The 21,211-nt window shown below is 50.8% G+C and overlaps 5 protein-coding genes across 7 annotated transcripts; 4 read left to right on the top strand and 1 right to left on the bottom strand.

Annotated features, from left to right (window-relative positions):
• On the top strand, positions 1-15,675 carry LOC111075246 (calcium release-activated calcium channel protein 1). Of its 3 annotated transcripts, XM_041593123.1 has the most exons (4): positions 1-304; positions 7,535-8,013; positions 13,115-13,267; positions 14,532-15,675. In XM_041593123.1, the coding sequence occupies exons 2-4, from the start codon at positions 7,591-7,593 to the stop codon at positions 15,069-15,071; spliced, it is 1,116 nt and encodes a 371-aa protein (XP_041449057.1). In that variant the 5' UTR covers positions 1-304; positions 7,535-7,590; the 3' UTR covers positions 15,072-15,675. The 3 variants fall into 3 exon arrangements, with proteins under 3 accessions (XP_041449057.1, XP_022224091.1, XP_022224090.2); XM_022368399.2 differs by lacking the exon at positions 1-304 and having other exon boundaries at positions 7,360-8,013; XM_022368398.2 differs by lacking the exons at positions 1-304; positions 7,535-8,013 and having other exon boundaries at positions 11,897-13,267.
• Positions 3,067-5,145, top strand: LOC111075223. Its single transcript, XM_022368364.2, has one exon. The coding sequence runs from the start codon at positions 3,942-3,944 to the stop codon at positions 4,890-4,892; it is 951 nt and encodes a 316-aa protein (XP_022224056.2). The 5' UTR covers positions 3,067-3,941; the 3' UTR covers positions 4,893-5,145.
• On the top strand, positions 8,033-10,544 carry LOC111075248 (trypsin). Its single transcript, XM_022368403.2, has 2 exons — positions 8,033-9,783; positions 9,849-10,544. The coding sequence occupies exons 1-2, from the start codon at positions 9,253-9,255 to the stop codon at positions 10,281-10,283; spliced, it is 966 nt and encodes a 321-aa protein (XP_022224095.2). The 5' UTR covers positions 8,033-9,252; the 3' UTR covers positions 10,284-10,544.
• Positions 15,676-15,927: 252 nt separating the features above from the next.
• On the top strand, positions 15,928-16,587 carry LOC111075214 (MORN repeat-containing protein 3). Its single transcript, XM_022368348.2, has 2 exons — positions 15,928-16,383; positions 16,442-16,587. Exons 1-2 carry the CDS (start codon positions 15,969-15,971, stop codon positions 16,585-16,587), a joined length of 561 nt encoding a protein of 186 aa, XP_022224040.1. The 5' UTR covers positions 15,928-15,968.
• Positions 16,588-16,622: 35 nt separating this feature from the next.
• On the bottom strand, positions 16,623-21,163 carry LOC111075245 (protein three rows). The gene is made up of 3 exons (XM_041593122.1): positions 20,748-21,163; positions 19,688-20,689; positions 16,623-19,630 (listed from the first exon to the last, which is right to left on the bottom strand). The coding sequence occupies exons 1-3, from the start codon at positions 21,060-21,062 to the stop codon at positions 16,709-16,711; spliced, it is 4,239 nt and encodes a 1,412-aa protein (XP_041449056.1). The 5' UTR covers positions 21,063-21,163; the 3' UTR covers positions 16,623-16,708.
• Positions 21,164-21,211: the final 48 nt, after the last annotated feature.

The raw sequence follows: 21,211 nt of genomic DNA, 5'->3' as shown, positions 1-21,211 counted from the left end.
CGCCAGTTAGCTGTCTCGTCTAGTCCGCGCCGGTTGTGGGTTTTCTCAGTGTGTGTTTTTTGTGTATTTTGTTTGCTGCTTCTGCTGCGCTGCCACAGAACTCGTAAGCTTGTTTAGAAAGTGTCGTGGGTCGTCGAGCGCAGGCGGATGGCATAGAAAGTGCATTAGCTGGAAGCCAAACAACAACCCGTGTTAACCAACCAAAGCGTATCCGTGCTGTCATGCTGCAAAACAAGCTGTAACAACAACAAAAAATACAATCACTCTAAAAAATAAATACAATTAAAGGCGATACGAAACACAGGTGAGATTTACAGACATTTTCCAATTCCAATTACCATTTCCATTCCCAATACCTTTGCCTTTTCCTTTCCCTTTCGTTTCCAATTGCAATCACCATTCTCCTCCAGATGCACATTTTCAATTCCAAGTTATTTCAAATTCCAATTGACAGTTACACTTTCGCCACTGAATATGTATGTTTATGTGTGTGTGTGTGTGTGTGTGATGTATCTATAATATGTGCAAGTATTCAAAGCCAATTACAATCAATTGAAAAGGGCGCGCGTGCCATTGCCATTGCTAGAACTACCATTATATGTATATGTAGATCCCGAGCAGATGTAGATGAAGGGGCCTTGGATCATCATCATAGTTATAGGGTGACCATCTGACACGCCACCTTTGTACTTTTTCCAGGCCCATTGTATCTACATTCTGTCACTGTAATAACTGTCATTGTTCTGAAGAGACTTCTCCCCGTCGTGGGTTCTGTTACCTTCCGTGTTCCGTATCGCTTGCATAACAGAGTTATGGATTCGATGCCAGGGATTCTATGGGAAAATAAACCAATTCAGATTGTTTCGTAATTAACCGAATTAATTGCTAATCTCTGGATCGGAGCATGTCAAAAAAGCGTCTGCCTTTCCTTATCTAAATTTGCCTTTGATCGGGCTGGGCTGCCGGGCTGCTATCCCCATCAGATCTTGAACAAAGTTCAGCTTCGTGCCCAAGACGGCATTGGTATTTCCCCACTGCTGAAAACCATTTCCTAGCAATGTTGCAATCACTGCCTCCCCTCCAACTGCGTTCATATTCGAACATTCATTAAAAATTAGTTACCCAATTGATGACTACCGACGGCAGCAGAGGGGGTTAATTGCACAGCTGAATCCCCCAGGCCCAGCCCCACCCCCCCAGATTCGAAGTTTGCAAATTAACTTAGAATGCATAACAAATTAAACAAAACAAAGTCAGCCCGAAACGAGGATCATGAATCATCCGCTCGTGGCGTAGATTTATGGACCGGACCCGGACCCCTGAAAAGTGTTTGTTCTGGCCTTGGCACGGCACTCGTACTCCCACTGTACCCCCACCGCACTCGTATCTGTAGACAATTTTGAAGACTTGTGTAAATTGGCTCTGGGCATACGCGTACGAGCCAGACAGATCACAATGTACGAGTCTGTTTGCCAGCTGTTTGTTAAACTTCGACCTTCACTTCGTCTGAGTCTTAGGCCTCAAGAGATCTCTGTTGACAGAACCTTTAAACAGCTGACGGGGCTGCAGGCTGGGCACTGACGGCATCAGGTTACGCTCAACATATCATTGCTGAACCCGTGCAAATCGGTGGCTAGAACGTGTCAAATTATTGTACGATATATGTATGTACATACGGTAGCATCGGGACAGCTATCAGTGTGTCTCCGGATGGAGACAGTGAAAGAGAGACGAGATTGGGTCGGTAACGTAAGCTTGCCTCGGTCAAAGCTCCACCACACACCACACACCACTCGCAATCAGATCAGCTGTGGGCAGAGCTTTGGCACCGTGGAACGGGTTTAATAATTTCCCTTGTTTGTGTTTACCTGCTGGCCGACTCTTCCGCATGCATCTGTCTGTGCTGAACGCGGTCGCAGCGAGACGGGGCGGGGCATCAACAAACAGGGGGCAACAGGCAACATCAAAAGTCTCCTCTCTCTGCATCCCATTGAATACACAAGTCGTCGCCGTGGGGCCCATAAAGCTTTCCAGGTATCATCTGATTGTGCGAATCTCGCGCAGCAATTAGACGAAGAGATCTTATGACCCCAATTGCTTAACGATCGGCAGTTTAAGGGTTGTCCGGAATCAGCGAGCCGTAAAAAGCATTTAATTAGCCAAATATGAGCAGTGCAAAATGTCCAAACAAACAAAATAAAAACAGTTCCCAGCGCCAGGAACGTGCAAATAATACTAAAGATGACTCCTTATCGTGTGGTGTGTGGCAGGTGGACGGGGGGAAGCACGAAAAGATACAAAAAGCAAAACAGCAACAAATTAAAACGGTATAAGTTTAGTGATGCGAACGTCAGATATCCACCATATCCACAATAATAATAATATTATAATATAATAATAATAATATATAATATAATAATTGTTTCGAATTTATTTCAAACCAAACTTAGTTTCTGTTTAAGTGCATCATTCGTTATTCTGGCGAAGAACGTATCCGCATCCGATACGGATACATATACAAAAAACCCCCTAAAAGATAATTCCAATTAAAGAACAAAACAGCTAGACAAATATTAAAGAAAAGTACAAATATTTTGCTGTATCATGGCATATTGCATAGCTCTCCACTATTACCATATACCCCATAAAATATACAGGTACGCTACAGGTACCGGGTACAGAAAATGCCCATCAACTGTGCGCACGAAGGTTTTTCCCCCACGAGAGTGGGACAGACAGAGAGAGAGAGAGAGAGAGAGAGAGAGCGAGAGATCTGGAGCCAGAGCTGGGTTAACCGCAAAGCGCTCTGTGTGCTTTTAATCAAAAGTTTAATAGATTGGCGTCGTTGTCGTGCTTGAGGAAATTGCCGACTGGCCCGCAAAATAATTCCAGCAGCGAGAGAGAGGTGTGAGTGGGGCTCAGGCGATGAGAGAGAGAGAGAGTGGAGCTCTCTCCCCTTTCCGTTCTCCCGCTGGCGCGCACTCCGCTGCGAAAGCTCTGGCTCTGGGGCTGGGACTGGGGCTGGGGCCCGATCCGCTGGGGAATTGTGATTTCAGTTTCATTTTTGAAGATCACTTGGTGCGAGGCGGACGCGAGTGAGAGAGAGATCGAATAATAACCGAACTGCGGAACCGACTGTATATGATTAATTTGTGTACTTAATACATAAATAAATATAATTAAATAAACCAAGCTGTGCAATCACATCGGCAGCAGCCGAGGAGCCTCCCAGTGGCACGAGGAAGAAAGTGTGCAGCCAAAGTGAAGTGCAGGAGGAATACGCATCCCATTTCCATTGGAATTCCAATTCCCATTCGCTTGCATCCATTCGATTCCAATATCAATGTCAAGTGGATCGCGATCACACGGAATCCGGGGTCAGAAGAGCGCTACGACTGATTAACACTCCATCTCCGGCTCTAATGAGCGCAAAGCGAACGCAAACAAATAAATAAGTAAACAACGCAAACGGCAAATTAACAAAAACGAAATCGCAATCGGACTCAAGAAGCAGAGACAAAAATACGCGGAATATAGAAAAACACGTTTCCCCACGAAAAAAGCGCATAAACAGCAACACAAATAACACAAATTGCTGTCGCTTTGTGGCTGAACTGAACAGCACACACGCGTACGCATTATCGTACGAGTATCGGGCAATATCAGCTCAGCCAGCAGACGCCAGGTCTGAACAGATCTCAAATCACTCAGATCGCGGGCCCCAGTCTGAGTCTGGGGAGCTGTTTTTGGGGCCTAACCCTGATTCTGGCTCTTACCAAATATGAGCAGAGGCTGCCTGTCGGACCAGTTGCTGTTGTAACGTAACCCGAGCAGCCGTGACCGAGACACCAAACCGCGTCAAGTGGAGAGACCAGACCCACATTCACCACACACTCGTACTCACACACACACACACACACACACTCATACATCGTGCGGCCATGGAACGCTCTCACAGTTGCAGCAATTTCGAGGCCAGAGTAGGGCCGGGAGCAGCAATGGCTATATCGGCCGGAGGGGCAGCAACAGCCGGGTGCAAAGAGCTGCCCCAGCCAAAGCCGCACGCCGGCAGCAGCGACAACCTGCCGCTGAGCATCTGTGCCAGCTCCGCGGATCACTTTCCGCCCAACAAGCCGCTGCGCAAGCGCAAAAAGCTGCAGCGCCAGCAGTCGGTGGTCGTCGATGTGGACGACCTGGAGTGCGATTGCGCCTATGCCGCCGATCTGGAGGAGAATGCCGACCACGACAACGAAAACGACCAGGAACAGATCAGCCTGGACGCCTTGCCACACTTGCCCAGCCACTTCGCGCAACAGCAGAGCCCTGCCCACGTGAGCATGGCCCTGCAGCGGCACATCTCCATCTCCTGCAACAGCAGCAACAGCAACAGCAAGAGAAGTGGTCTGCGACGCTGTCGCTGCCTGCGGCACGAGGAGTCCTTCGACTCCTGCAGCACGGCACCAGAGCTGAGTCCGCAGGCACAGCGGCAGCATCGATTCAGCAGCCTGCTCTTGAGGGACAGCTCCGCCTCCGTGCAGTCGGACTCCAGTCGGTACTCGAGCGTGGACAGCCTGCTTGAGTCCCGCAAAATGGATCCGGAGGCCATACTCATCAACCTGGGCTTCGGTCCCGTCGGCTCCGAGGACATGCTGTCGCGGATACCGAAACGCTTCCTGAAACCCTCCCAGGTGCCGGGCATCGACACGGAGGCGTTCGTTCAAAGACTGACCCTGGCCAGCTCGCTGGCCGACTCCAGTGTTCTGGGGTATCGCGGACTCACCGGCAATCCGGACATGCCGCCCTCGTCCATTGTGGCCAAGATCATGCAACGCTTCGAGGTGAACCATCAGCGTAAGAAGTCAATGGGTTCCATTGACCACCCGATCAGATGAGTGGCCTGTGGGAAGAGTCACCCCACCACACCACACCATTCCATTCCATTCTAATCCTCTACTATTAGTCAGCCAACTAGGGGGCTCTACTTGCAACCCACCGCGGGGGACATGTGATCTTTGTGATGTCTTATCTTGTCCATAGTCCTTAGGAATGCCGCGTACTTAGCTGTGTATTTATTATTGTACCCATCGATTGTAAACTCTAGTTAGATAATGATTTAAATTAAAAAGAATTGTATTATGCATTGCACGTCTTGTACTTTGGATTGGGGGTTCCACCTGAATTATTAGCCACTCCTGGAGGTGCCCTAAGGAAAAAGATTTTACAATTTGCACCTTTATTTAAATCATTGATTCACACAACTGTTTCTTGCCGTACATGTATATGTATATGTGTTTATCTACTGCACTGCATCTGCCTCTTTTCCATTTCAAATCTCTGAATGGGGATTTCAACTCGACCAGAACTTTGGATCGGTATCTTGTCTCCCATTGGAATCCTAAAATTAGAAATCAGCGTCACTTTCCGTACGCGTACGCTGTTTGTTCATTTTGTAGTTGAACAAATTCATTTGCGATACAGTACACCCCACCCCATACCCCCTCCCCGAATGCTCGCATTTACATACACACACACTCGTACAATACATCTCAGAATTGTTGGATGTATTTTTGCTGTATTGTTATCGAAAGTCCGTTGGCTGAGAGAAGTTTTATTAATAGCCAATGACTATGACTTGGCGTCTTTTGGAGTGTCCGAGGGCCTGGACCCGCGATCTGTAAGAGGCTAAAAAAGAGTAAGTACGTGGGCCCAGGGCGCCCCAGGGATTATGTAGGTACATTCTGTGCAGCGATCGTTTATTGATTTCAATTGCCTCTAATTGTTTACATTCACCGACTGGCGACTGGCGACGAACCGAACTGCGCCACGGGCACCCGGAATCCAGCACGGGAGTACTGCATGCCTTGGCATTAGCATTGGCATTACCTCATTCCGCACACGTTGGAATGGGTTGGCTTGACTTGACCCCAAACGGCCTTTGCCGAGCGCCAAACAAACAAGCTCTCCTCCACTGATAACATAATAGCCGATAGCATTTGCGCACATTTGTAACGCCTTGAAAGTGCCATACCACACCACAAGAACTTATTGAGAACTGTGTGCATGTGTGAGAGTGGCGGGCATATCCAATAGATAACTGCTCTGGGGCACATGACTCTCTATCCATATCTACTATACGTGTGTGTGTGTGTATGTACCACTCGATAAGGTCATGGATAGGACATAGGCTGTTTGCCAAATTAATTACTTTAACAAAGCAAAGCAAAGCATAGTCAATGACATAGTAAGCCTAAAAAGGCCGAAACAGGCCAAAAGCAAAGACATTTCCCCTTAAAAAGAGGCCAATAGGTCAAGGGGGGCCGGGGGGGGGGGGTGGAGCACTGGCGAGGATCATGGATCGCAAAGCAAGTCGGCTCAAAGGACGCAAGCCATTCCACCCCAGGCACATGGCGGCAGCCATTAGAGTGATGCATTTTTGTTATATATATTTTAGTGCATCTGCAGCAAGAGGCGCGAAACCATTGCTGGTGCCACTGCCACTGCCACTGCGCCCACACCCGGAATAATGTGAAAGAAAAATTTGCAAAGCAAAACACACACAAGAAAGAAGCGACGAATTCGAGGAAAATTGAAATGTGTGTCACAGCTGGCGGGCAGACAGACAGAGTGACGGACAAACAAGAATGCATTTAAATTGTGTTGAAAAACAATTTAATTAATTTAACTCTGTGTGGGCGTTTGATTAATTGCTTTATCGGTCAATGGGATGCAGCGGGTTTTGGCAGAAACGAATTACCCCTATCCCCATAGTGTAGCCATTAGAATGCACCATGACTTTTTTCAGTATTTTAAATGCCCTACAACTTTGTAATTCAACGGCTCAAAAATTAAATTTCCGTTAAATACGAAATCTCCAAATTCGGAACATTCTTCAGCAACATTATTTTCATGCTAGCCAGCTTTTGACACAGTGAAATACCAATGTGTACATACATGCAGCGTGACCGTTTGTTATTTTATTTTATCATGGTATATACTGATATTTTTAAACAGCTTCCTGGTATATAATGATATTTTTCGAACTGGTCACTTTATTCGTTGGTGGTTTTTCAAAATCTGCTCTTTTTTTTCGAGGTGAAGAGAGCGCTTTTCCTGGTGCCTTCCCCTCTTATTTAAAAACAGTACTATTTCCGCGGTTTAACAAAGGGTGCCCAACTTTTTAAATAGAGAGGTGTTAAGTGGGTTAAGTCGCGTTTGGTCGCCGGATCGCCCTGGTATTTTTATGGTATGGTATTTAAAAGGTATTTCTCGAAGCTGAAATGGTATTTTTATCGTTATCGTCACGGTGTCAACAAAAAAGCAAAACAGTACTTAAAACTTTTATCGTGTGCATTTTATGTTTGTTAAGTTGCCAATTTAAACCGACCCCGACTGTTCCATTCGTACTTAATTTACACATTATATATATATATATACTTTTGTCGTGTGCTTTTTCCACCGCCGGCCTTTGTTGTTTGCATCAATTAACATTGATTTTCTTACATTTGATTCATGCAAAATGGATTTCTCCGCGAAGACAATAGCTGAGGCCGCTGGCACTCCGTTTGGCAAGATCTGCAACATCTCGACAAGATGTCTGTGTGGACCACATCCAACTCAGGTGGCCTAGAGACCCTGCCCGAGTCGCAGCAGCTGGCCAAGAATCCGGCCCAGAGCCCACACACACCGAAATCCTCAGCTAGCACGTTTCTGCAGTCCCAGCGACAGTCCGGCGGTCCCTTGACATTGAATTCTTCCACGTTCACCACCGCCAACACAGCTCATCACTTCCAGCACGTTGTGGCCGCAGCAGTAGCAGCCGCCACATCCGTAGCCACCGGGCACCACCATCAGCAGCAGCAGCACCACCAATACCACCACCACAATTCCGGCGGTGGCAGCAGCAATCACGGCAGCAGCCCCACCAGCAGCAACGGATTTAAGCGCTCCAGCCTCAGCAACTCGCTGCTGCAGTTCCCCCCACCGCCGCCGCCATCGAGCCAGAGCCATCCAAAGGTAAGTCATCCATCAATAACAAATCAATCTATCCTTCGCTCCCCCTTCCACCCGTTTACATTCCTCACTTTGCTATGGAAGCTCCGGCCGATCTCCGACGCGCTGGCAATAAATCGCGAAAAACGAAATCGGAACAAACTCTGGGGCGGCTTGCGGGTGGCGGGAGGCTTGCACATGATTCTCAAATCCGAATCTGGCACTGAATCTCTGGAGGGGCGGGGGGTACGGCCTCTGTTTCAAGTCGAACGAGATCCCAAACACAAACACACTAATACACAGGCGCACACACACACTACCGCAAGTGCGTGCAAACAGCGCTCACCTTTTGCCTACCTGCTAAAAATTATTATTGAACGGTGCTTAGAGCAGCCGCCATGGCGTCACGGCCTCTCCCCCCCTTCTCTTTAATTGACTCCACGAGGGTCGCACTCGTGCACACCCTGCCCTTTGTCTTTTGTCGTCGCTTATCGACGGTTCTGTTTGCCAACGATAAAGAAAAAGCCACAAAAAGTGGGCCTGCTCCTTGGGCGGCGACTGTAAAATGGTAAATGGTAAATTGTGTTTGCATACGTGTTCCGTGTGATATCGCATTGCAAACCACAGTCGGAGTGGACTAAAAAAAAAAACAAACCAAGAATAAAAAATTAAAATCCGAAATATCCACATCAGAATGCTGACACCTTCCGTTTCGCTGTTTTTATCGAGTTGACTTATTTTTACACGCTTTACATTTTACATTTTGCTTCGTTTTGTTTTTGCTCAGCGGAAGTCAAGTGCTCCCCCGAAAAACAAGGGTGTGGGCGAAGGTGATAGGAGACAGACGGAGAGCAGAGAGAGAGAAAGAGAGACAAGTCGTCTGCTGATAAAGACAGCATCGAATACGGGGTGAAACCCCGTCCCCAGTTGGAATCGCGAAATATGATTAAACAGAGGAACATTTTTTTTGTTCAGTCCACAAAAGGAAGCAAAAATGTTCCATCTAAAAAGTTCTCGAACGCGAGCAACAGTCGCGGCTCAGTATATTGAATTGTCATCATTGCTCAACAGTTGCGTCTGGGCAAACGTGTCTTGCTAGGTTTCATCGATTAGCTGCAACAGTTGCGGCTACAATAACATGTCCTTAAGCTAGTTTTCCTTCAAGAGCATAAACATGCCATCGTGGTGTAGAATTTCCAATTCAGATCTCTATATCCTTTCCGGAATTGACAAAATCTTGAAGGCTCGGATGGGAATTAAAAAATGAGGGCAGCCATCCGCATGCTACTGCCTCTGTTGCTCCTTGTCCATGTGTCCTGCAAAGTCCTGTTCATAAACAGAGTTGAGCCTGCGCGCCCACTGGATACGTGGGAGAAGGATATATTGCAAGATTCCAAGTACGTGGTGTCGATTCGCACCGCCAAGCCCATTCGGTTTTGGGGCGACAACCACTTCTGCGGCGGGTTCGTAATAACGTCCACCTGGGTAATAACCAGCGCTCGCTGCGTCTCCGTGAGGCCGCCCAGCAACTGCTGCTACCCCACCGAGCGAAGAAATCTGATGGTTGTGATCGACACCCAAAATCGCCTTGACAAGCCATCCAGCGAGAAGCAGATTGCCGTGAAGAAGGTTGTCCTGCATCCCAAGTTCAAGGGATTTCGCAATGACCTGGCCATGCTGAAGCTGAAGAGCTCTGTGCCCAAGTACCTGCACCATAGCCAGTCAAAGCTGCCCAATGAGGGTATCGAAAAGAACAAATCCTGCATGGCGTTGGGCTGGGGCCGTATGTACACCGTGAGTGCCCAAATAATCCTGCAAGGCAGGACATATCCATGTGATATGTGAAAGCTCTTCCATAGGACGGACCGATGACGAACGAGATGATGGTGCTGATGGTGTCGACGCAGCCCGAACACAATTGCCAGCGAAGCTCCACCGCCCCCGATCCGGGCAAAACCATCTGCGTGGTCAGCCGTCATGGATACGGAAGCAGTTGCCAGGGGGATCTGGGCACTCCGCTCTTCTGCGGCCAAACGCTCTACGGGGTGATGGGACGGGGGGAAAAGTGCCAGGAATACGGACCCATGATGTTCACCAGCATCTACGAACACATGAGCTTCATCATCAGTACCATAGACGGCAGCATGCCCCGTCGTAGCTCAGGGTCTCACCCTGACCCTAATCCTGACCTTGTCAACTGTTGCCGGCCATTGATGAAGATGTTAATAATGCTGCTGGGAGTGTGGGTTGCGCTGCTGGTTGGGTCAAGTGGGTGCAATCGATGTGGATTTTAATTGAATCGAATCGCTCTTTGTTCAGGGTTCAGTTCAGGGTGCCCAGCAGCACCTCGCACAGCCGTCGAATCTACTTCCCCCCACCCCATTCATCAATAGTTCAGGTAGAAAGTCGTGTAATCGCTGATCGATCGCCAAGAGAGCAGAAAACCCAACCCCAGCCGCCCCTCGAGCACCTAGCAGCGCCTCCGCAGACGTCAAGTTTCGTTTTGTTTTCGCATATTTTTTTTGTTTGTTTGTTTCTTTCTTTCCCTTTTGGTTGGTAGTTGTTGTTGCTGCTGCTGCTGCTGTTTCTATAGTCTTTTTCTGTTTTCTGTCTACACCGCTCTCTCTCTCTCTCTCTCTCTCTCTCTCAATCTCTTTCTGTCTCTTTCTCTCACCATATATGCTTTCATTCGAATGGCATTAGTAATTCGATTGCCATTATTGTTGTTGTTTTTGTGTCATCGCAGGCCGCCGTTTGAATTGATTGTCGAATTTAAATACCGCGCTGCCAACGTTGCCGCCGTCGTCGTCGTCGTCGTCGTCGTCATCGTCACCCATCAGTGTAGCCGCCCGTCGTCGTCGCCGTCGTCCGCTCTGCTCAGCTGCTCTGTGCCCTGCTGGCTGCGCTTCGTATCAGTTAGTTAGTAACTTTTGCCGCCATCGCTGCTGTTGTCAACGTCGTCGCATGAGCTCTGCCCCAGGCCCTGCGCCCAAAGGAACACGTATTAAGAAAAGGAGGCAGGCATACAGCGCGCGAAAGGCAGGAAGGCAGGAAGGCAGGAAGGGTGGCCAAACAGAAGACGGAGCAGCAAACCAAGAATGAAATTGAATTTCACATGAATTAATTGTGTCGAAAGCAGAATTACTTTTCGATCTCTTCCCGTCAGTGGTTGCGCACTGCGCGGAAGTGTTGCGGCTGCTGCTGCTGTTGCTGCTACTTGTGCTGCCAGGTGCCATTGCCAGTTGCCCCAATCGCCTGTTGCCATTGCCATCGCGTCGGTTTGCCTCTTCTGCGCTGCTGTCTATCTGTCTGTGTCAGCGTGTTGGCCGCCGCTGCAGCTTCCCCAACATCCGTGTTTGCAGTCGGCAGTCGGGATCGGTGCTTTGAACGAAAACGTACGCAAAGCAGAACGGACTACGCTGCGTGGTGACCTTGTCCGTGAATGTGTCTTGAACTCGACTGGGACTCGACTCGGGTATCCGTAATACACCCCGTACCTCGATCAGGTGTCGCCTCTCCTGTCAGTGTGTGTGTGTGTGTTTGTGTGTGCGTGCCAAATTCGTTTTATTGACACACGTATTTTACATTTCATAAACCCATAAAATGTTTATAAATAAAAAGTAAATACTTTAACGCACTGCGGCGCAAGATCAGAGAGACTGAGACGAGAGAGAGAGAGACAGAGAGAGTGAGTGAGTGGCGCGAGGAGAGAGGAGAAATTTCCGTCAAAAGTAGTGTGCCCCAGAGGCCAGTCTCTGTTCTCTGTAGTTATTCCGTCAGTGTGTGGGTAATTGCTGATCAATTGTCATGTGCCCCAAAAGATCACACACCAACACACACACACCCTGATGTACACTGTCGCACAAACAAAACAAACCAACAAAAAAAAAAGACAGACAGCAACAGCAACAGCAACAACAACAACATTAACAATAGCAATCGTAATCGCAAAAGCAGCAACAAAAACACATTAATGGGAAGCGCAAAATCAACCAAGTGAAACGGAAATTTACAAAATAAAACCAAAAAGATTCAAAACTTGACTAGAATAATTCCGATCCGGTCCGATCCGATCAAATCGAAGCCCCCAGTGCACGTTGCCCGTCCGGAGCCGAGTGGTGACCCACCACCACCGATAGAGTCATAAGAGCCTTGGCGAATCGTAATTAATTGAAGCATGAGAGCAGCCTGATCCGTAGACGAACAGAGCACCAGTACGGAGACCAGACAGCACATGCCACCACGGCCCCTCGAGGAGTCTTTCCCACCCAAGCCCCCACGCCGCAAACGACAGATGCGGCCCGAACAGGAGACGGGGAGCCATCACCCGGAGACCCAGCCCCAGGCGGAGAACGAGGATGAGCAGCTGCTGCCCTCCACCAGCGCCAGTAATAGCAACAGCACCAGCAATGCCACCACCAGCGCCAGCATCCGGAGCGACACCTACTCCAGCCTTCGCTATACCCGTTCCAATCTCAGCCGCAGCAGCCTCCTGCTGAGCCACCAGCAGAGCTCCTTCGATGGCAGTGCCGCCACGCCCACAGAGCGCACGGAGAGCAGCGAGACTCTGGACATGCTGCCCATGGGCAGGGGTCGCTCCCAGATGCATCCGGCAGGCAGATGCATGGGCCAGATGCCGATGAGTACGCAGATGCGGGCGGGCCAGCCTTCGGCCCTGGCCAGTGCACTGCATGCAACGGCCAAGCTGGCGGCCAGTGTAGATGCATATACGGCCGCGGCGACGGCGGCGACGACGGTTCCCTCCGGTCACCTACCGCTCACCGGACCTGGCGCCGACTACAGTATGTGCGACTCGTGTCGCCCATTGCGCTTCCACAGCCAGAACACCGGCCAGAGCTGTCACATCCACGGCAATCTCGGCAGTCGACCCGTCCACTCGGGCCCGAGCAGCTACGTTGGATCGTCGCGCTATCTCTACCATAATTTAAATTCGAATTCCCCACACGCGGGCTCGGGACGCTTCAGCGCGCAGAGAGACGCCTCGCTCCCACCTGCGGCAGCTGTGCCCCTGCCGTTGCCGTTGCCGTCAGGGCTAGCAGCTTCCATAGCACCGCCACCATTTCAGTATCGCACCTTCCAACAGAATCCGTCTTACCGCTTTCAGCCACGCCAGCACCGCACCGGCAGCAGCAGCATGTCGCAATCCGGCGAGGATCTCCACTCGCCCACCTACCTCTCCTGGCGCAAGCTCCAGCTGAGTCGCGCCAAATTGAAGGCCTCCAGCAAGACATCGGCCCTACTCTCCGGTTTCGCCATGGTGAGTCATTAATATTATTAATATATAAACATAAATCTATTTCTATGCTCATTGCATAGAGTACTCGAAAGTCAGGAGAGGACAGGAAATTGTTATTACAATTGTTGCGACCGACTGTTGTGAATTAAATCAATCCGCAATATCTCGTAGAAGATTATTCTTATAGAAAAGAAATGGTAATTGTCCCTTGTTCCGTTGTGAAAACACATCACGTAATTAGATCATAAATCGTATGTGTGCAGCAGGGTCAGAGATAGAGATTCTGGCAGAAGACCTCAGTTTCCTAGAACATTTCTTGGGTAAAATCCCATCGAGAGCAACAGAAACAGCCACAGCCACAGCCACAACGAAGTCTGTATACACTGTGAGCTTAAGAAAGTTTCCAAATGTGATGTGGAAACTGGTTTTTCGTGCAAACTGATAATTATTGGTTACATTTCAATGGCATCCTTTAAATTATGGGCCGCGAGTACTATCCCAAGCTTGGGAATGTACGAAATAATAGTATAGCCCTATGATTGAGGTATTGATATTCTAAGCAAATATTCACAGACATGTATAATGGTTTTCCTATTCCGCACTTTCATGTGTGCCGGTCTAAACATAATTAACTTTGACTAGGGAAAAATTAGAGCCAATTAAATTTGTTAAATTTATAGCCTATATCTTTGACTTTTTCAAACAATTCCGTCAGCCATACCCCAACGATAGAAATATTTCGGTATGTTTTTATACCCATTAATCGGAGGTATATGTACATATATGTATAGGACTTTCATTCAACCAATAGAACTCCCACCATATTCATTGATAGCCGACAACAAATTCGAGTATATGTGCAATCTTAATATGAATACTATAAAATATAATTAATCAACGTTAACAATCTCTAGATGCATTTAATAGAATGTTGTTCGTTTGCACAAGGGGTAGTCACTGTTCCGCCACTGTTTTTGCTAGTTTTATTTTTTTATATTCACATTCCACATGTGCACCTTTGTAGGTAGTTGTTGAGAGAGGGGGGCGGGCAGAACGGATAAATTAAGCCAATGAGATACTTATTATATAAACAAATCTGCTCGCGCCAGCAGCACTTGCCAAAATGTTGAGAAAGATGGCTAATAATAATAATAGCAGGAGCAGAAGCAGAAGCAGAAACAGAAGCTGCCCCAAGACAAGCGTGATCTCGAGAGCGAAACCCCACGACGACAGGCTCACTAATATACCAATCTCTTTTGTTCTCTTTCCTTCCTCGCCCCCACAGGTGGCCATGGTGGAGGTGCAGCTGGACCACGACACAAAGGTTCCGCCCGGCATGCTAGTGGCGTTCGCGATCTGCACCACAATGCTGGTGGCCGTGCATATGCTGGCCTTGATGATCAGCACCTGCATCCTTCCGAACATCGAGGTGGTGTGCAACCTGCACAGCATCTCCCTGGTGCACGAGTCGCCGCACGAGCGCCTGCACTGGTACATTGAGACGGCGTGGGCTTTTTCCACTCTGCTGGGGCTGATCCTGTTCCTGCTGGAGATAGCCATACTGTGTTGGGTGAAGTTCTACGATCTGAGCCCGCCGGCGGCCTGGTCCGCCTGCGTGGTGCTGATACCCGTGATGATTATCTTCCTGGCCTTCGCCATACACTTCTATCGGTCTCTGGTGACACACAAGTACGAGGTGACGGTCTCGGGCATACGGGAGCTGGAGATCCTCAAGGAGCAGATGGAGCAGGACCACCTCGAGCACCACAACAACCACAATCGCAATAATGGCCTTCACTACGGTGCCGCCGGCGACATCGTCTAGCAGTATCAATCGCGCGAGGATCCCACGATGCATGAAGTCTCCACGGCGATTCTCCGCTGAAAACTTAAGGAAAACGAAAAGAAAAGACACTTGCGGCAGTGGGCCAGAGGCCCCGCCGTCAATCCTCAGACTATATAAGTGAATATTTTTTTGTAAATTTGTAGTTGATGCAAATTGTGATACGCAGCAGGCAGTAGATATTTATTATACGAGAACAGTATGAGTATGGGTATATTCTAAAGGAGTGTGCCTCGAGCAATGTTTCTTTCAGCTCAAGACCTTTAACAGATTGTAGCCCCCGTGTACTGTACCCCTGCAATGATGAAAGACCCCAAACTAAAGCAATAATACTTTCAAGTTGAAAATTCCTCAAAATTAGCTCGTATTTGTTTTAACTACTTAGCGCTCCGTGAATAATCTGTATTGTATTTTTTTCGGACCTTGTCCATAGCGCGCAGTCTTCCCTCACTCACGTAGTGTGTAAGATCCCAAAACCCCGATCGTGTTAGCCCATATTTTGATATTGATAGGCCCAATATATACATATGTAAGCGGAATTGCGCTGTAATTTATACACGTACGATTAAACGATTTTTTTTCTACCTACATATACTTAACCAAAGCAAGCGTTTTTCTATGCCAGTTCTCCTCCCGCCTGACCTCCTTCGGCTCGTTGGGTTTGCGTGCCAGGAGCGACCGGAGGAACTAGCTAACGAGCGTTGTTAGAATGAGAGTGGGGGGTAGGAAATCGGAGCCAGGAGCCATGGCTGGGGTTGATTAGAAAAAGAGACACCGCACGCACGGCTTCGATCCACACCCCAGGACACGGAAGAACAGAACCGAACAGATGACAAACGCCAAGCGGAGCTGGGGCTCAGCCAGTTAGTTGTCTGCAACATGTCGTGCCATGCTGGTGGCGGAAGTGGCGTTCGCTGCCTGCGCTATCCTGCCGGAGGGCATGGCCGCTATCAGGGCAAGTGGCTGAGGAATCAACACCACGGCTTTGGGGTAAAGTCGAGCGGACGCGGCTTAGTGTACGAGGGGCAGTGGCAGCGGGGCCAGCGTCATGGATACGGAACCATGCGGCGCGAGTCACCCGATGGTCAGGTGCATCGCCTCTATGTGGGCCAGTGGCGCCAGGACAGGCGCAGCGGCGAGGGCAAGCAGTATTACGACGATGGATCCGTCTACGTTGGCCAGTGGCAGATGAACAAGCGACATGGACGCGGCATCCAGTGGTATGCGGACGGGCGCATCTATTTGGGGGAATGGCTCCAGGATGTCATGCACGGACGGGGTGTCCTCTTCTCGGGTGAGTCCTCTACTAGAATCTCCTCGTTGATCCATCTGTTCCGTCTGTGTGTTTTCAGCAAACGGAAATCGCTATGTGGGGGACTTCGAGGAGGGCTGCAAGTCAGGCGCTGGCTTCTTCTACCACGGACAGGACCGGATTCAGTTTGGCCAGTGGGTCCAAGACATCTGCAAGAGTTCGCTGCTGCCTCTGCTGAGGGAATGATAGCATTTCAGACATTCCCTGGAGGGTCGATGAGCTCCTTGCAATAACGTTTATAAATACACAAAAGACAAGCGAAAATGGACAAAACTATTAACTAAATCTATGCACGTGTTATCCCTAATCAGTTCCTTTGTCGCCGCCTCAGGCTGACTGTCTCCGGCTGGGGTGTCAGCTCCGGCACCTTGCCACGTGTTCGTCCTCGCGTGGTCGCTGGCGTTTCCTCGGCTTGCCGGTTGCGGGCCCGAGTGCTCCTCGCATCAGTGGTCTGATAGCGCTTCGCTGTGGCTGCCGACGTGGTCGGCGGCGTCACTTCCACGGTGTCGTCCAGTTCGATAATCTCTGCTACTTTTAATTGGTTGCGAACTCTGGCAGAGCGTGTCTTTGTGGCCTTGACTGGCACCGACTGCGATCGTTTCAGTGGAGCCGCAACAGCAGCCGCAGCCGAAGCTGGAACGAAGGCAGAATCGTCATCGCTTATCTCGATGGCCTGGCAGGCGTTCAGATCCACATGATCCGAAGGTGGCGTGTTCTCAATGCCGCTCTTGCTGCTGCTGCTGCTGCTGCCGCTGCCGATGGGGGGACGCAGCTCCAGTTCCGTGTAGATCTTGAACCTGGGCGTCTTTCTGGCCGATGCTGATGCTTTTGTCTTGGCAGTCGTCTCGACCAGAGCTTTCCTGCCCTTAATCTCTGGCGAAGTGTTAAATGCGAGGGCTCGCCTAAGGGTCTTCGCCTTCTCTTTGCCCGCGGGCCGCAGCTCCACTTGCGCAGTCTTAAGCTGGGACATGAAGTTGAAGCCATAGTTGATGTCCACCGTCTGGCACTTTAGCATGAGACCTGCCTCCGCGTAGCGTATGGCCTCCTTATGCTTCTTCCTGTAGCGCAGATAGTTGACGTGGTAGAGCTCCTGCACGAGGTGCATGGAGCCCAGGGTGGCGGTGCGTGCCGAATCCTCCTGCAGCCAACTGCCTGCCCGCACGTAAAAGTCGTCCAGCTGATCGTTCTCCCTTTTCAAGAAGCTGAGGCGGGCATGGAGACAGCCCACGATGAAGTAGATGCACTGCAGCTGCATGCACTCCCGGAGATGGGGCGGCGCCTCTTGCTTGCTCACATAGCGCTGCAGCTGGAGGCTGCTGGGGCTTGAATCGTGGATGGCCGGAAATTTGGGCGTGGCTACGTCCAGCTGATTCTGCTTCCGTATCGGCTCCACCAGCTGCATAAGCAGCATGTTGCTGGTCAGCTCGCTGATGCCATTGGACTTGGGATCATCTTTGGCTGCGATTGCGGGGACTCCTTTGGTCGATGGCTGCTCCACCAGCGTTAAACTGAGCGGCTTGATGGCGAGCAAATGGTCCAGGAGGCGCAGTTTGGACTGCGCCTTGTCCAGGTACTCCATCTGCAGGTTCATCCAGAGCCACGAGATTAACACCTCGATGGCCCGCAGGGCCATGCCCGACTGCAGCACCATGTTAAGCATGATGCCGGTGAAGCCGAGCCGCTCGGTCAGCCGGTTCGCCGCACACTCGGTGCTCTCCCGCACCAGGTCGGCCAGCAGCAGCTGCAAGGCTCCCAGGTCCACGCTGGACAGACCGTAGAAGTTGCGCACGCTGTCGACCAGCGTGTCCAGCTGGCGCAGGGGCGTGGGCATTCTGGGCAGGCCACTGCTCCGCTTCTTCCGCTGGTACTCCAGTCGAAAGCGAACTGTCTGGATGGTGATCAGCACAATGTCGCTCTTTCCCAGCCGCTCATCGAATTCGGAGCGCAACTCCTCCGCCTGCAGCAACAGCAGCTGGGCGTGGCACAGACAGTCCTGGCGGGCATAGTAGCTGGCCATGTGGCAGAGGCAGAGCATCACTATGGTGTGGTGGCGCTTGAAGAAGTGTCCGTTTTTGAGCTGAGGCCACAGATCGTTGAGCAGCTCCTGTGCGCGGTCCACCTCCTCCGAGAGCTGGAGCTGCTGGTTAGGACTTGGATGGTCCTGTGCCAGGAAGTGGGTCAGGGCTCGCAGGTAGGTGAATCTCTCGTCCAACATTCGCCCAATCCTGAGCAGCAGCAGCCAGGCATCATCGGCCTGCGCCATGTAGCCCATGCTGGACAGAGCCATGGCGGCGGCAACCGCATCGTCGATCAGGGCTTCCCAGTCGATGGGTGTCTCGTCGCAGTCGAGGGGCTCTTGGTCAGCCCGCTGGAAGAAGGCCGCGAAGCCAGCGATGGCCCCGGTGGCCAACGCCACCAGGCGATGCTCTCGCTTGATGTTCAGTTCCAGCAGGTTGTTCTTGACGATGAACGTCTCCAGGCTGTTCTCGGCCGTCTCCTTGATCGAGACCTTGGTCTTCTGTGCCTCCAAAGCCTCCAGCAGCACACTGACACTGGCATGGCCAATGGCCAGCTCTTGCATGCGGGTGAGCGGCTGCTGGAGGGCTGTGCTTTGCAGCTGGGAGCGCAGTTCCTCGCACTGACGCACCATCTCGCTGTCGGCGCGCATTTTGCGTGCGAGGAGAACCAGGTGATAGTCGTTGCGACGACAGCGGAGTAGCGACTGCAGCAGGGGCAGTGGCGGCGCACTCAAGAAGTGCAGCACGGCCAATAGATCCACATCGTAGAGCTGGTTCTTCTGGGCGGGCGTGAGCGGGTTGAGCAGTGGACTGGACTCGTGCCACTCGTAGACGCACTTCTCCGAGTTTTTGGCATTGTGGTAGTGGACGCAGAGCTGTGTGTGCAGTCGTGAAGGATTCGTTTGGGCAGCAAGGTAGCTGGACTGCAGGCGATTGGCCATGTCGGAGCTCTGGCAGTGGACACTGGCCTTGTAGATGCGCCGCAGCAGACAGTGCATATCATGGATGGCAATGAGCGGCCGTATCTGCTGCAGGGGCTCCATGAGGGGCAGCAGTAGGGACATTTGTTCGGGACACGCTACTCTCTCGATCACGAGCGCCAATTGGCGCACCAGCTTGACTATCTCCGCAGCGGTGGGGCCCAGGCATTTCGTGTTCTTGGCCACGTCCATGGTGTAGACCAAAATATTCAAGAAAGGCTTGTGATGTGTCTGCAAGGAAATCTCATTAGGCAAAAGGTTTTCCAGCGGAGACTGGCGGAGACTTACTCTGTCCGTCATCTTTTCCGTCGTATGCTGCCAGTTATTGAAGGCTTCCAGGGCGCACATGCCGAAGGAGAGAAGGCAATGCCTGCGGATGCTTTTGCAGGCATCGCTGGTGCAGCTGGTCCCCAGCGGACTCCTCACCACGTTCACCGCCGCCACAAGGCAGCCGTACAGCAGCTGAAAGTGAGCGGTGTATGCCTTGGGACTGTCGTCGCCCTCGAGCTGCTGCCAAAAAATGTCGAAGGGAGGCGCCTTGCTGCTGCTCTGAAGGAGCAGCGTCTGCACGCGCTGGAGGAACACCAGTAGGTCCATAAACCACTGCTCCTTGGCGTGCGTCGCGCCCTTGTGCTCGAAGAAGGCGACGAACTTCTTGCACAGATCGATGTAGGTGAGCTTGAAGGTTGGCGTTGCCTCGCGCCCATACAACAGCTTGACGTAATAGTAAAGCAGCTGGATGGCGTAGTTCTGCGGCGAGATGTTCCTGTACAGGTCGCGACAAATGCGCAGCAGCTGCAGTGCCAGTTGTTGCTGGAGCGGCGCCTCTATGGAAAATATGTCGATGTGCATAAGTGCCAAAACGAGGCCCAAATACTCTGAGAATTGATTGCTCAGCTCGAAGCTGGGTATGCCCCAGTTGCAGCTGAGTAGCTTGAGAAGCGGGTCGTACATTTTCACCGTACATTCGGACGGCAGGGCGCTCAGGGACTTCAGAAAGCCTCTGCTTCGCTTCATGAACAGGGCCTCATTCAGCTGGACCAGGAGAGCCGCATTCTTTGCCACTTTCCGCTGGCGCATGGTGTCGAAGAGGACACCCATTGCCTCCAAGGCGTCATACAGTTGATCTGTGGCGGCGATGGGCAACGTCTGTTTCTGCATTTGCAGGTGAATGCCATTGAAGTGCGTCAGATGGATGTCCAAATAAAACTTGTAGTCTCCCTCCTCCTGCAGGCGACAGCGCTGCGATCGGATGAGGCCGTACATTTTCTGGCATTCTTTCAGGGTTTTCTGCGAAACACTCGTACAATTAGGAGACCAGTTTGAAGCATTTGGTTCTTCCACTCACCTCCTGACAAAGTCCATGGTGTATGTAGCGCAGGCTCGTTAGATGAGCTTCCCACAGGCTCGGCTTCTCCTCGCAGGGCTCCATGTGTGGCAGCATGGTGGCCACAATGTCGCAGTAGAGATCGGCATGCTGGTGCAGATTGTCCTTTAGGGCCAAACACAGCTGGCGCAGCACGCTCAACTCGAATCTGATGGGATAGGCGTCGTTTGTCCCGATGCCCTTGCTGAATTCCCTGAATTTCCACTCAATTGTCGTGGCGGCAGCTTTAACATCGGATCGAGTCCCTTTCAACTGATTCACTATATCGGCAGACATTTTGTCATTCGTGCGGAATTGTTACATTAAAATCAAATTTGCTGATTTTTTCTGTTTCCGACAAGCGTCGGCGTTTGAGTGTGTTTGCGCCAGCGATCAGAGTTGCCGATCTTCCGAAAACAGAGATGCCTCACGATCCGAGTACGGTC

This window comes from Drosophila obscura, unplaced genomic scaffold, assembly GCF_018151105.1.
Source record: "Drosophila obscura isolate BZ-5 IFL unplaced genomic scaffold, ASM1815110v1 contig_186, whole genome shotgun sequence".
Taxonomy (NCBI): domain Eukaryota; kingdom Metazoa; phylum Arthropoda; class Insecta; order Diptera; family Drosophilidae; genus Drosophila; species Drosophila obscura.
The sequence above is the reverse complement of the archived record's forward strand: the minus strand, read 5'-3'. Positions and strand labels throughout refer to the sequence as shown.

Excerpts from the sequence above, each read along its gene's own strand:
- LOC111075248 (XM_022368403.2), top strand. The coding sequence starts at position 9,253 with ATGAGGGCAGCCATCCGCATGCTACTGCCTCTGTTGCTCCTTGTCCAT. Across the intron at positions 9,784-9,848 it reads GCTGGGGCCGTATGTACACC|GACGGACCGATGACGAACGA; the intron begins GTGAGTGCCCAA and ends GCTCTTCCATAG.
- LOC111075223 (XM_022368364.2), top strand. The coding sequence starts at position 3,942 with ATGGAACGCTCTCACAGTTGCAGCAATTTCGAGGCCAGAGTAGGGCCG.
- LOC111075214 (XM_022368348.2), top strand. The coding sequence starts at position 15,969 with ATGTCGTGCCATGCTGGTGGCGGAAGTGGCGTTCGCTGCCTGCGCTAT. Across the intron at positions 16,384-16,441 it reads ACGGGGTGTCCTCTTCTCGG|CAAACGGAAATCGCTATGTG; the intron begins GTGAGTCCTCTA and ends GTGTGTTTTCAG.
- LOC111075246 (XM_022368398.2), top strand. The coding sequence starts at position 12,224 with ATGCCACCACGGCCCCTCGAGGAGTCTTTCCCACCCAAGCCCCCACGC. Across the intron at positions 13,268-14,531 it reads TACTCTCCGGTTTCGCCATG|GTGGCCATGGTGGAGGTGCA; the intron begins GTGAGTCATTAA and ends TCGCCCCCACAG.
- LOC111075245 (XM_041593122.1), bottom strand. The coding sequence starts at position 21,062 with ATGTCTGCCGATATAGTGAATCAGTTGAAAGGGACTCGATCCGATGTT. Across the intron at positions 20,690-20,747 it reads ACCATGGACTTTGTCAGGAG|AAAACCCTGAAAGAATGCCA; the intron begins GTGAGTGGAAGA and ends AGTGTTTCGCAG. Across the intron at positions 19,631-19,687 it reads CGGAAAAGATGACGGACAGA|ACACATCACAAGCCTTTCTT; the intron begins GTAAGTCTCCGC and ends ATTTCCTTGCAG.